Source organism: Spermophilus citellus (genome assembly GCF_964194105.1).
Source record: "Spermophilus citellus genome assembly, chromosome: 1".
Taxonomy (NCBI): Eukaryota; Metazoa; Chordata; class Mammalia; order Rodentia; family Sciuridae; genus Spermophilus; species Spermophilus citellus.
In genome coordinates, this window is record NC_138182.1 from 138576815 (window position 1) to 138590590 (window position 13776).

Genomic DNA, 13776 nt, shown 5'->3' on the forward strand with positions numbered 1-13776 from the left:
ATTTTTGCTTATAAGCAATTAATCTCTCCAATTTCAACCCAAGGGTTGAACTGACTGAAGTCTGTTTAAAAAAATCAAAGAAGTCGATTTGCAAAAAAAATTTATTGACTGTCATTTTATTTTAAGGCTCATGAGCACCTTTAAATCCCAATATTGGGTCTGAAGGGTCAATAATGGTTCCCTTGAAAGACACATCATTGTTCAGAAGGGAGTCATTTAACTTCAGAGGAGGAGAGCTGAGTTTAGCCTCCTGAAAAATCTGCGATGCTCCCACGAAACCTGGATTCTTTCCTTCCTAGCTCACAGCTGCCTGGCTGACAACTGGCCACACGGGAAGTCCACCCTGTGCCACATCTGGGTATCCTGGAGCTAATCTCCCCCTGAAAGTGTCAGGCAAGCTTACTCAACCACATGAATCATGATAAAAAGGGCAAAAACTGCTAATAAGAACTAAATATGTCTTCCAAGCCTGTGCCTGCTTGGTGGAGGGTCTGACAACAAGCTCTTTCCTGTGGGGGCTGAGGGTGGGCACAGACTCCAGTCCTCCTCTTCATCGGGAAGGGCAGGAGGTGGTGGGCATGGCTCCTGCTGAGTCCTGAGCACAGAACATAAGGGCCATCAGTCCCCACACCACAGATGACTGGGGCTGTTTTTAGACTTCCTCTCTGTTGTGCCTTAGGCATTTCTTGCTCCTCAAGGGAGATGAGTTACTCAAAACCAGGCAAAAACACAGCAACTCAGAAAAGAATCCTGTCACCATTTCCATTTTTCACAACTCAAATGGCATCATGTATTCAACTGCCTTAAAATGTGGATGTTTATAGTGTCTCAAACTTGTCTGGAATAAAAACAAACTATCCTCCCCCCCGCCCCTGCCACCAAAACCCCTTGATGTCGCCTCAGAATTTGCTCTTCCCAAAGTCATCTCCATTTCTGTGAGTGGCAACTCCATCCCTCGGCTGCTCTGGCCAAGGACCCTGGTGCCATCTCTAGCTGCTCCCTCTTCTGCATACCCACACTGTCCTGAGTGAATCCTGCCATTTCCACCTTCAGAGCATACCTGGAGTTCAGCCACGTAGGACGCTGCCACTCACACTGTGGTCTGAGTCGCTCTCTCCTTTATTTTTGCTGTAATGGACTCCCAGTTTCCACTGTGGCCACCTACAGTTTATCCTTAAAATAGCCATGAAAGTGATCCTTTCAAAATGAAAATCAGATCATGTCACTCTCTGCTCAAGAACCCTGCAGTGGCTTCCCATCTTACCCACTGTGGCAAAAGCAGCAGTCCATCATGACATCTGTCCTCCTCCTAGACACCTCTTCAGCCCTGCTTCTTGTCAACGTGGTGCCAGCCACATGAACCAAGCAGGATGGCCTCAGGGCCTTTGCATTGTTGTTTCCTCTATCTGCGGGGCTCTTCCGCCAGCTACTTGCCAAGCTAGGACCCTTGCTTCTTTGTATATCTCCTCCTATGTTATCCGAGAGGGCTTCTCTGAGCACTGAAATATAGTACCCCCAACCGCATGGCTCTCACTACCCTTTACCCTGCTTCTGTTTCTCTTTTTCCTACATCACTTACCATCATTTGGAAAATTAATAAACTTCTTTGCTTGTTTACAGTATGACTGCCCCTCCCCCAGTGTGAGGTAAACTCTAGGAGGAAGAGACATCCTGCCTATTGGTTCACTCTTTTCCCAGGGCCTAGACCACACAGTAAGCTCACATTGTAGCACTCAATCAGCATTTGCTGAAAGAGGAATGAATGAATGACTTGCAGACAGTCGCAGGTGAATAACAGGCCACAGGCCTGCAACCTCTTCAAGGCAGGGGCTGTCTCTTGATCACTTTAGTGTAATCAGCCTGAGGAGGGGCTGGCTGCACATCAGATGGGCTGCACATCCGAGGTGGAAGGGTGGGAAAGGAGCCCCTAATAAATTCAGTTACCATAAGTTCCCAATTTTGTTAACTCTAGGTCTATCAGTGAGGTGGCCATGCAGCGCAGGAGCCCAAGAGCACAATGGCAGCTTTGTCAACAGCTTCCACTGGCCCCCTGACCCCCAGCAGGGATGCACAGTTGAGATGCCCCCTGAGTCAGGCAAGATCAGTCCCTGCTCCATCCCTGCTCTTTCTTGATCAGGCTGACCTCACCCATCAGGAAGACGCCCCTTCTGCTCACAGGGCTGTTAATTAACACAAGGCATTCCTGGTTCTCATGCCAAGCTCCATATCACCAAGGACACGATATCTTGGGGGAAAGGTGGAGGTCCCTGAATAGGACCTCAGCCATAGCTTTCCTGGGTCAGGGAAGCTTTTTCCTTACTGCCCACTCCTCCTGATTCTCCACACTTTACCAGGACACTTTGGAACACTGAAAGGGGTGGCAAACCATGATGACAAACCCATTTCCAACTGGTCTCTGGATACACTCTGCTCAGGGTGTACTGTGCGATTTTGGCATGCCTCCTCACCCCTTTGATTCTTGTATTCGCTGAGTGGAAAAAACTGAATGATGATGTTGTTCAGTGCCGTGATGGACACTGATTTGCAATTCTCTTTTCTTGTAATATCTTTGTCTGCTCTGTGTATTAATCGATTAATCGGAAAGTACCCCATCCTCTTTAATTTTTTTTTTTGGGGGGGAAGAGCATTTCCTGTAATGGGAAGGTTTTTAGCCAGACTGTCAATTTCTTTAATAGACACAGGGCTACTCAGGTTAATCAGCTCTTCTCTAGTAAGCTTTAGTGGTTTGCATCTTTCAAGTAATTTATCATTGCATCAAAGTTGTTTGATTTATAGGCACAAAGTTGCTCATAATATTACTTTATTATTCTCTTAAGAGTTATAGAATCTAAGCTGGGTGCAGTGGCACATGCCTATCATCCCAGTGTCTCAGGAAGTTAAGGCAGGAGGCTGGCAAGTTCAAAGCCAGCCTCAGCAACTTAGTGAGCCCCCAAGCAACTTAGAGAGACTCTGTCTCAAAATAAAAAAATGAAAAGGGATGTGGCTTAGTAGTTAAATGTTCCTGGGTTCAATCTCTGGGAGCAAAAATAAAAATAAAAAGGAGTTATAGAATTTCTAGTTTTGACAGCAACTTGAGATCATTCTTCTTATTAATACAATGCATTCAATATCACAGATTTCCCTAAGTACTACTCTAGTCACACCCACAAGTTCTGATACATTGTGTTTTCACTATTGTTCAGTTCAAAGTACTTTTTTGTTTTTCTGTTGATTTCTTCTTTGACATATTCATCATTCATAACTGACTTACATAGTTTAGAAAATTTGGAAAAATGTTAAAGATTGTTCTGTCTCTAAATTTAATATCATTGTGGTCACAGAATGTATTTTGTATCACTTGACTCCTTTTAATGTATGGAGTCTTGTTTTCTGGCCCAGAATTTGGTCTATCTTGGTAAATATTCCATGTTCACTTACAACTCTCTATATCTTACTGTTATTGGGTGAAGTATTTTATAAATGTCAATCAGGTCAGGTTGATTAACAGTGGCATTCCAGTTTACTATATCCTCTATTCTTTTTGCTCTGTTTGTCTTACCAACTATTAAGAAAGGGGTGTTAAGGTCTCATATAATTGTGGCCATATATGTTTCTCCTTGTAGTTCCATCAGTTTTTGCTTCTTATATTTTGAAGCTTTCCTACTAGGTGCATAAATGTTTAAAATTACTGTGTCCTTTTTTTAAAAAAATTTCTGATTGGTGAATTATGGTTTTACATCATAGTGGGGCTCATCTTGACAGACTCCTAAATGCATATAATATTTGGCTTCATTTCAAGCCCTAGATTTCCTCTTTCCCTCCTCTCCTCCCTCCCCCCTGATCCCCTTCCTCTATTCTATTGGTATTCCTTCTATTTATTTTTAATTGGTATATTACAGTTATAAAGTTATAACGTTCCGTGATATATTCATACCTGCATATAGCATAATTGGTCAACTTCATTGCAGAGTTCCTCCCTTTTGCTGTGCCCTCTTGATGAATGGCCTTTTCATTAGGAAATGACTTTCTTTACTCCTGGTAGTTCTTTGTTCTGAAATCTACTTTAACTGAAATTAATATAGCTATTATAGCTTTCTTTCTTTCTTTCTTTCTTTTTTTGATATTGGGGATTGACCCAGGGGCGCTTAACTGAGCCAATCCCCAGGCCTGTCCTTTTAATATTTTATTTAGAGACGGTCTTGCTGAGTTACTTAGTTCCTTTCTAAGTTGCTGAGGCTGGCTTTGAACTTTCAATCCTCCTGCCTTAGCTTCCCGAGCTGCTGGGATTACAGGCATGCACCACTGTGCCTGGCTGCATGTTTCTTTATTGACTAGTGTTAGCAGGGTATATCTTTTTCTTACCTTGTTTATGTGGGTTTTTTTGCTGGCAGCATACGGTTGGATCTTGCTTTCTTATTCTGATCATCCTTGCCAATTAACTAAAATCATTAGAACAATTACATTTAATGTAATTTTTGTTATGGTTAAGTTGAAGTCCATAATCTTTGTGTATTTGCTTTCTGTTTTTCCTTTCTGATATTTGTTTCTCTTTTTCTGCCTTTTTTTGGATTAATTGAGTATTCTTAATGATTCCATTTTATCTCTGTTGTTGGCTTTTAGCCATAATCTTTGTTTTGTTATTTTAGCACTTGCTTTAGGGTTTATAGTATACATTTTAACTTAATAAACTCTACCTTCGAATGATACTATGCCACTTTACATGTAGTATGAGAACCTTATAGAATATTACTATTTCTTCCCTCCAACATTTATGTTGGTATATGTTTTACTTTGACATGTTTTCAATCCAATAATATGTTATTATTATATTTGGTTACAGAGTAAAATATCTTTCAAAAGACTTAAAGAATAAGAAAAAATTTAGCTACTATTCCTAGTGATCTTCATTCTTTGTAAATAAAGATCACTATTTCCATCTTTATATTTTCATTGAGTCAGAATTATACGTTGACAGGTTTTTTTTTTCTTGCTGTACTTTAAAAGATGTTGCTATATCACATTCTTGCTTATATTGTTTTCAACAAGAATTCTCTTATCATCTTATCTTTGTTACTCTGTATATGTTTTATGTGCCTTGATATAATTTTCTTCTTCTCTTTTGCTATTATTTATTTACTTATTTATTTATTGTACCAGGGATTGAACCCAGTGTTCTATTATAAGCTACATCTCTAGACCTCTTGCAGAGTTTATTTTGAGACAAGGTCTCCCTTAAGTTGCCCAGGCAGGCCTTGAACTTGTGATACTCCTGCCTGAGTCTCCCAAGTAGCTGGAATTATAGGCATGTGCCACCATGCCTAGCCTTTTTCATTGCTTTTTTTGAGCTCATGTTTCACTGGGCTTCTTGGGTATAGTTTTATAATTGTCATTCAATTTAGGAAAGTCTGGCCATTATTTCCCTCCTCATCTTCAGAGAGTTGTCCCACAGCTCAGTGATATTCTTTTCATTTTTCAATTTTTTTTTCTTTCTGTTTTCTGTTGGGTAGTTTGCTTTGCTATGCCTTCAAGCTTACTATTTTTCCCCCTCTGTAATATCTAATCTACTATTAATCCCATGCAATCCATTTTTTCATTTCAGGCACTGTCAGTTTCATTTCTAGAAGTTCGATTTGGATCTTTCAATATTTTCTATGTCTCTACTTAACTTTTTACATGTATAAATTAGAGTTATAATGACAGTTTTAGTGTCCTCTGCTAATTCTAGTATCTGTATCTAATAGCTGGGTTGGTTTTGATTGAGTGACTATCCTCGGCATTTTGGATCATGTTTCCCTGCTTCTTTGCACTTTTAATATTTGAATAGATTTCACATTGTTCAGGATGAATACTTTTGTATTTCCATAAATATTCTAGAGCTTTGTTCTGTAATACATTGAGTTCTTTGGAAAGAGTTTGGTCTTTTAGGGTCATAATCTGATTTTTTGAAGACTTGTTCAGGGCAATGTTCAATGTAGGGCTATTAGTTCCCTTTGAGGTAAGCCTTTTCTAAAAACTCTATCCAACTAACCATGAAGTATGAACTATGAAACTTTCCAGCCTGAGTGGTGAGGAAAGCCCCATCCTCAGCTCCGAGTGAATGCTAGGCACTGTTCCCTCTGGCCCTTTTGGGTGATCTCCCACTCGCCAGCTTCAGCTAGCTTCCTCAGAGGCTCAGGCTGATCAGTACCTCTGTGTATAGTCAAGGGGACGCCCTCCAACTCCACGGCTCCCTCCTCTCTAGTACCAGTCCTGTAAACTCCAGCCTCCTTGTCTCCTTGGACTCTCAGCTCTATTACCTCAACTAGGAAAGTCTTCCAGGCTCCACACAGGGTCTCCATCCTTGTCCCATGGCCTGGAGCAATGAGCTATGGCAACTGTAAGGCTCATCTCATTTGATTCCCATCTCCTGCAGTTACTACATTTCACTGCCTGATGTCCAGGTATCTTAAAAAGCACTGAGTTTTGTTTTTGTTTGTTTCAGGCAAGAGGGTAAATCTGTTACTCCATCTGGATCCCTCAATAGCAATTTTAAATCTATGTGCACATTCCTATTGGGGAACTATTATTATTATTATTATTATAAAAACAAATGTAGTTGATTTAAACTTCTTATCCTGGCAAGATTTTTTTCCCCCCAGAATATGTGTTTAATATATGTTTGTCAAAGGTAATAGGCTCTGATTTCCTTGTTGTATTTTGGAACCTGTTGGGGTTATAAAGTTGCTCAATAGAATTGTGGCCTAGTATAATATAACTTCTTCTGAGGAAATTCAGCACATACTGTAAATTTACCAAGTTAATTTAACAAAAAGGGGGAAGAGGCAAGAAGGAAGGAAGGAAGGAAGGAAGGAAGGAAGGAAGGAAGGGAGGAAGGAAGGAAGGGAGGAAGGAAGGAAGGAAGGAAGGAAGGAAGGAAGGAAGGAAGGAAGGAAGGGAGGAAGGAAGGAAGGAAGGAGGAATCTGGTAGACAAAGATTCCATCAGGTTCATTTACTACTGAAGCTAACTCCACAGAATGAAGAAAGCAGATGAGGACTGTCAGCTGCTTTCATGGACCACCCAACAGCAGGACTTGCACAAGAACTGTAGACCCCAGCCACTTCTGCAGCGGGGGTCTCCTGTGCTGTCACTTGTGGGCCAGGGAGGAGTCTCTGTGTTGGGTTGCCAGGCAGCCCAGCAGGGCTCCTCAGGGAGTAGGAGAGTGGGCCAGCCCACCAGCAGCCTCCTTCACACTCACTTGGCAGGAGGTGCAGAGGGCAGGCCCGCTCTGAGCCAGCTGGCCTCCTCCCACATGCAAGCCCAGCAAATTGGGCCCAACTGCCTCACTGCTGTTCTCTGTGGCTGTGTGCTCCCCAGAGCAGCTTCTGGTGCAAGCAAAGGCAGCTGGCTCAAACAAACAGCCCCTCCATCCTGTTCTTGACACGCTGTTGCCAAAATTCAGTTTGAAGGAATAAAAGGCAAACATAAACCTCAGCTCCTGCCGGAGAAGTTGTTTAAGCTAAAAGAAACCGAAGGGAGTGAGCAGCTCAACTGCTCTAATTTCTTCCTGCATTCCTGCTGTCAAACCGTGGGAAAGCATCCCCCTGGAAAACAGAAGAGCGCTTCAAGACATCTGTCAACTCATTTCTGAAAGTCGCCTTCCCTATCTGGCAATCCTAAAGAAGGGGGGCATCAGGAGCACTGGATTTGGTGACATCTTTCAGTTAGTAACTTGGATGCTGGCTGGGTGGGTGGATGGGCAGGTAATAGAGATGCCTTCCGCCTCCTAGCTCAATTCTCCCCACCTGCAACAGGTGCTCTGCAGCTAACCAGTGCTAAGGACCTTCTGCTGGGCTGGCGTATCCAATGTTCACAGTACAGAGAACAAAATATATGAAATTGTAGAGGAAGCTAATGAGACTGAAATACAAATGGTTCCCGACACACCATGATTCAACCTGATGATTTTTGACTTTGCAGTGGTACAAAAGCATACCCACACATCCATTCCTACTGTATTCATTCCATAAATTACATGAGATATTCAATAGTATTTTATAAAATTAGATGATTTGGCCCAATGGGACCTGAGTTGTGGCCGAGGGGATCACATCATCCCAGGGTCCTTGTGCTCTCTCTCTGCTTTTGGCTGCCATGATCTCATCTCAGGCTAATGTAAGTTTTGTACATTGAAGGTAGGCCGGGCTTAGCTAGGAGGTTCAGTAGCTATGAGGTCAATTGCATTTTTTACTGATGATACTTTCAACCTATGATGGCTTTATGGTGATCTAACACTATCGTAAATTGAGAAGCCACTGTGTAGTTCACAGAACAAAAGTTTGAAATTCGGTAGGAAATATGCTCCTTTATTAACACACTCACAGTAAAATCTGGATATAAAATCTAAAACCGCCTTCATTTCAAAGTAATGCCAAGCGCATATGCCATTTCAAGAGGTCTATAAAGTGATGTGGAATGGTTTCTTTGGGTGACAGTGTCATGGGGGCTTTAATGCCTCCATTAATAACTGGAAGGAACATCATATTTCAGGTAGAGGTTGATGAAAAAAAAAGGCATGTTCTTCTCATCCAGGTTTACAGACTGCCTGAACTCTGTCCACGGACCCATCTGCGCATCCCAGCAGGACTTCTCGATTAAGAGGATGTTTCTTTCTCTGGACTGTTGGGAAAGAACCCTGCCCAAGGCTGGGCCCCCATCCTGGTTCCACGTATAGCCAGTGGAAGGTTCATCTTAAGCCCTAAGTTAGACAATGTGTGCTATCCTTCCTGAAGGCTTCTTCTGGGACATTTCTCCTACCTGCAATGTCCTTTCCACTCTCTATCATGTGGCTAGCTCTAGTTAGTCCTTTAGGATGTGATAGATGGTACTCCTTTAGGAAGGCCTTCTGAACTCTTTTTTTTTTTTTTTTTTTTTTGCGGGGGGTGGTTATTGGGGATTAAACTCAGGGGCACTGAAGCCTTATTTTGCATTTTATTTAGAGATAGGTTTTCACTGAGTTGCTTAGCACCTTGCTATTGCTGGGGCTGGCTTTGAACTCACTCATAATCCTCCTGCCTCAGCCTCCCAAGCCACTGGGATTATAGGCATGTGCCACTGCGTCCGGCCTTCTGGCAGAGGACCCAGAATTCTCTGTTGTCCAAAACCATCCTGTGCCTGCCCTGTTATAGTTTAGATATAAGGTATCCCCTGAAAAGCTCATGTGTTAAGACAATGCAGAAATGTTCAGAGGTGAAATGATTCGATTATGAGAGCTGTAACCTCATCAGTGAATTAATCCGTTTGATAATTTGAATGGACAGCTGGATGGTAAGAGTAGACAGGTGGGATGTGGCTGGAAGAAGCAGGTCGCTGAAGGTGTGGCCTTGGGATCATATCATCCTTGGCATCTTGTGCTCTTTCTCTGCTTTTGGCTACCATGACCTGAGCCTTCACCAAGTTCTTCCACTGTGATGTTCTGCCTCATCTCAGGCCCAGAGCAATGGAGTTGGCCAACCAGGAACTAAATCTCGAAAATCATAAGCCCCAAATAAACTTCCTTCTTTAAGTTGATCTTGGCAGGTATTTTGGTCACAGCAATGCAAAGCTAACTAACACACACCCCTATTATTGATCTTCTCAACTGCTTCCGCCATCTGTTCCCACACGTCGCACAATACACCAAGAAATAATAGCTCATTTATCCCTTGTTCCTGGTGTTGAGCACAAAGATTCGCTCACAGAACATTGCCATGTTGTTACTGAATGAACAGATGAAAGGGTAGATAAAAACTGTGACCGTACTCAGCCTTTCTTTCTCATTGCAAAATATTCCTTGTTTTATATCAATGATTCCTGGTTATGTGTGAGCATTACTTTTGGAGATTTTAGAACATACTGAGACTCAGGCTGTGTCCTCAGAGAGTCAGAGTCCAGCAATTGGAGGTGAGACACCAGTCTTTGTATTTTTTTAAAAAACATGTAGATACAGTCATGGTTGAGAACCTATAGTACCACAAGAACAGCAGCTGAGGTTAGAGGACCAGGCTCCCAAATGAACTTCTTCCCTAGACACAGGAAGATGAAATTATTATAGAATTCTGAACTTGCAAGGGGCTAAACATAAAAATTGAGTTTCTGACCCTCAGAGTCAGGTCATAGTTCTGAATCCAGCAACATCAGTGATAGCTGACCTACACGCTCAGACTTAGATGGAAAAATCTGGGGCTTGGCAGTGAAGATCATGGAACGAGTTTCAAACCCCACGGGCAAGCACACTGAGGTCTCTGTGCATCCCCACTTGGCAAGAGATCCTGGGGCAGGGGGTCTCATCCTGGTGAGAGCCCATCTTTTAGGTGAGGGTTCCTGCTGTGGGGTTTCATCATCTACAAGGGGAGACAACAATGCCAACCTCAAAGTACTGTCGAAGGATACAAAGGAGGTGAAGGGATAAAAGCATTTGTAAATCAACAAACATGCTCCCAAGATTCAGTCTTTACTTTTACATTCTATGACTGAGTTTCAATAGGTGCAAAGACCTTCATGGACCAGAGATTAAACATGGATTCTGAAACCAGACTCTCTGAGTTCAAATTCTGAATCCACCTCTAACCAGCTGTGCTTCTTATGCATACACAATTTAACCTTTTTATGCCTCAATTTTTTTTTTTGTTTTTTTTTTTTGTATCAGGGATTGAACCCAGAGGCTCTTAACCACTGGGCCATATCCCTGGCCCTTTTTATTTTTTGTTTTCAGACAGGGCCTCACAATTTGCTTAGGGCTTCACTAGGTTGCTGAGGCTGGCTTTGAACTTGTGGTTCTCCTGCCTCAGTCTGCAGAGCTGCTGGGATTATAGGCATGCACCACTGTGCTTGGCTCCTCAATCTATAAAACAGTGAATGATAATAGTGCCTAAGGGTTTTGGAAGTTCTGGCTGAGTTAATGCACTTCAAGTGCCTAGGACAATGTGTCTCAAGTGTGGGCTTACATCAGAGGCAATGGGAGTGCTTGTTAAAACACTGATCGGGTGGGCCCCTCTCTAGCACCTTTTATCCAGTAAATCTGAGCTGAAGTCCAAGAACTTACATGTCTAACAAATTCCCAGGTGACACTGATGTTGCTGTTCTGGAAACCTACACCTTGAGAACCACTGGCTTAGAACAATGCCTGGCATAAGTAAGCATCTAATAAATGCTAGCTGTTCTCTATCCCCGGCTTTATTTTCTTAGTCCCTGAGCAAAATATGTTGTGCTCCAGGGCTCTTCAGTATTGCCTTCATTTAGAAGCAATTTTGACATCTTCTCCTGGCAGTGGATCTCAAAGTGTAGTTCCCAAATAAGCAACACCAGTGTCACCTGGGAGGTTACTTGAAATGCAAGATCTTGGGCAGCGACCCAGACCTACTGAATTAGGGACTATGGCGATGAGTCTCAGTATCCTGCGTTCTAGCAGTTCTGCAGGCAGTTCTAATGTGCTTAGAGCTTGAGAACTGCTATAGTTGAAAATTACCATCAACATGACAGTAAACCTTACTGAAAACATAGGAGAGGCAAGGGTCCAGAGTCTAGTTCTTATTGAGCTGATGTCTAAGACCTGGCTCAGCTTCTCAGTCACCTTGGGGCCTTAATTGGTTAAGCCTCACTTTCCTCATCTGTAAAATGGGCATCATTCCAGGACTTACCTCTCAGGAACCTGAGATAATACAAAAGAAGTACGTGGCACATGCTACCTGTTCAATGAATGTCAGCTGCCATTATCATCTTTATAATTGGTGAGACATGTCCTTTCTCAAAATGATTTGAGACAGTTATAAAAAAGACAATACTAAAAAAATACTACTTACTTATTAAAAAAAAGAAAGAAAGAAAAACATCACACAAAGTGGAAAGAAAGAGGCCTGAAAAGTCACTGCCGTGGTCCTCTAAATTGAGGTATAAATATCCCTGGGGACCAGGGCAAGAGACAAAATCATAGGTAGGTGGTTCCAACTGCCCACCAAAAGAGGGAGGCTGGTTCTTCTGGGGAGCCAGCTCTAAATTCCAGAGAACCTGATCACGGGACCCTCTGCCAAAGGCCCTGTGCAACAGGAGGAAATCTCCATCAGCAGTGCTTCATGGACCTGTTTCTTTAATTAATTCTCAAACAAGAGCCACAGGCAAAATCCTCAGATCCCAGAAGATGAGAGATGTCACACTCACTTTGGGTGCCGGATGTCAGGGAGAGAACGATTCAGGGAGATTTTATCACTGACGTAGATGTTAAATCCATTTTCTCGGTATGCCTGGTCCACTCTCTCGGCATCGGTCATGGGGTAAGGCCGCCCTTGTTCTCCATTTCCTAGAGGCAGAGAGCAAATTTGGTGTTGCTGATCACCTCGCTCTATGGGGCTTCTGTGAATGGAGAGGGGAAGGAAGGATGCAAAGTGTGTGAAAGCACAAAGATAAAGCTTTATTCCTGGATACGGGAAATGTCTCCAGATTTTGCAGAGGGAAGTGGAAAGAGGGGAAGGGGAACTACCATTTATTCAGTCCTGGTCCCATCACATCCCTTAAGGATCTTGTTCTCATGTAATCTCCATAGCAACCCTGTACAGTAGACGCAAAAGCTCTCAATCTACAGATGAATATACTGACACTCAGAAAGTTACAAAGCCAGGTGTGTGGGTACCCACATTCCCTCCACTCCCTCTGGAGCTCCAGATACCCCTGCCCTTGGAGTCCGACACCTGGATGCACAGCCAGGCCTGCCACTGATGAGCAGATCAACCTTGAGCAAGTCACACCAGCTCTGAGCTGCACCTTCCTCCTCTGATAGTGGCAGCCTATTTGGGAGAGGCAAGAGAGGCTGCACACGTGAATGCTTTTTTAAATCTATAAAACGCTATATAAATTTGAGGAAATATGATTACTCTCTAAGGGAAGCAAACTTTATATGTAAATCAAAATTGCCATAAGTGATGATGCTTTGATTTTTTTCTTCTGAGACAGTAAATAAATTAAGAGCTGCCTACCCTAAGCCAGGATTGCCTGAACGTGTCGCTTCCAGTCACAGATTTGGGCGGATAAGGGCTAGCTTTAGTCTCTCTGTACCATCCATCTGGGGAATCCCTGATGCTTCAAGAAAGTCTTCTCTGGGTTCTCCAGGAGCATATGGTGTGTGGGAATTGTATCGCAACAGCTGCAATATAGCCCAAGAATCTGAATTGATGATTTTGAAGAAATGGTAATGAGATCACCAACTAAAACTCACTTCACCTTCTGGAGTTGGTGGCCTTGTTTACTTTGCAAAGTATATGCTGGCAATATCAGCTCGCCAAGAAGGTGCAGCGGAGCAGAGGAGTTCAAGGCTACTCCAGTTCAGCCGGACCAGGGGAAGGACCCTGCCCTCTGTCACTTGTACTGCTCCACAATAAGACATCGATGACCAGCACCCAGGATATATCCCTCAAGGGACACAAATGCAGGAAGCAGAAAGACAAGACCAGAATGTTGGCTCTGAGGGACGCTCCAGCAGGGCCACTCATGGGCTCACTCAGAGATCAGAGTGGAGCCTGCAGGCCAGCCCTGCTAGATCCCAGCTGTCACTTGGACGTGCCTTTGGCCTTTCTAAGTTTTTGCTCTTGCATTAACTGGAATATGAAGTTCACTGTTGACTAAGGAGGCCACTCAGGGCAAAATGACTGCCATGTAGTTAGCTGGTTGTGATTCTTCTTGCTGTCCCCACCACTCTTCTTTGCTGGCCAACCTGGTGTTCTAATCATTCTGGCACAATTGTGTGGTGAATCAGCTCTTTGCAAATGTC

At 43.1% G+C, this 13776-nt stretch overlaps 1 protein-coding gene across 5 annotated transcripts in view; it reads right to left on the minus strand.

The window, feature by feature from the left end:
- GALNT10 (polypeptide N-acetylgalactosaminyltransferase 10) overlaps positions 1–13776 on the minus strand; it is a 243882-nt gene that overhangs the window by 123386 nt on the left and 106720 nt on the right. For all 5 annotated transcript variants that reach the window (XM_081303996.1, XM_081303994.1, XM_081303995.1 and 2 more), the window contains one exon: positions 12174–12312. In XM_081303996.1, coding sequence (XP_081160122.1) covers positions 12174–12312 — 139 coding nt within the window. The remainder of the gene's footprint in view (positions 1–12173; positions 12313–13776) is intronic.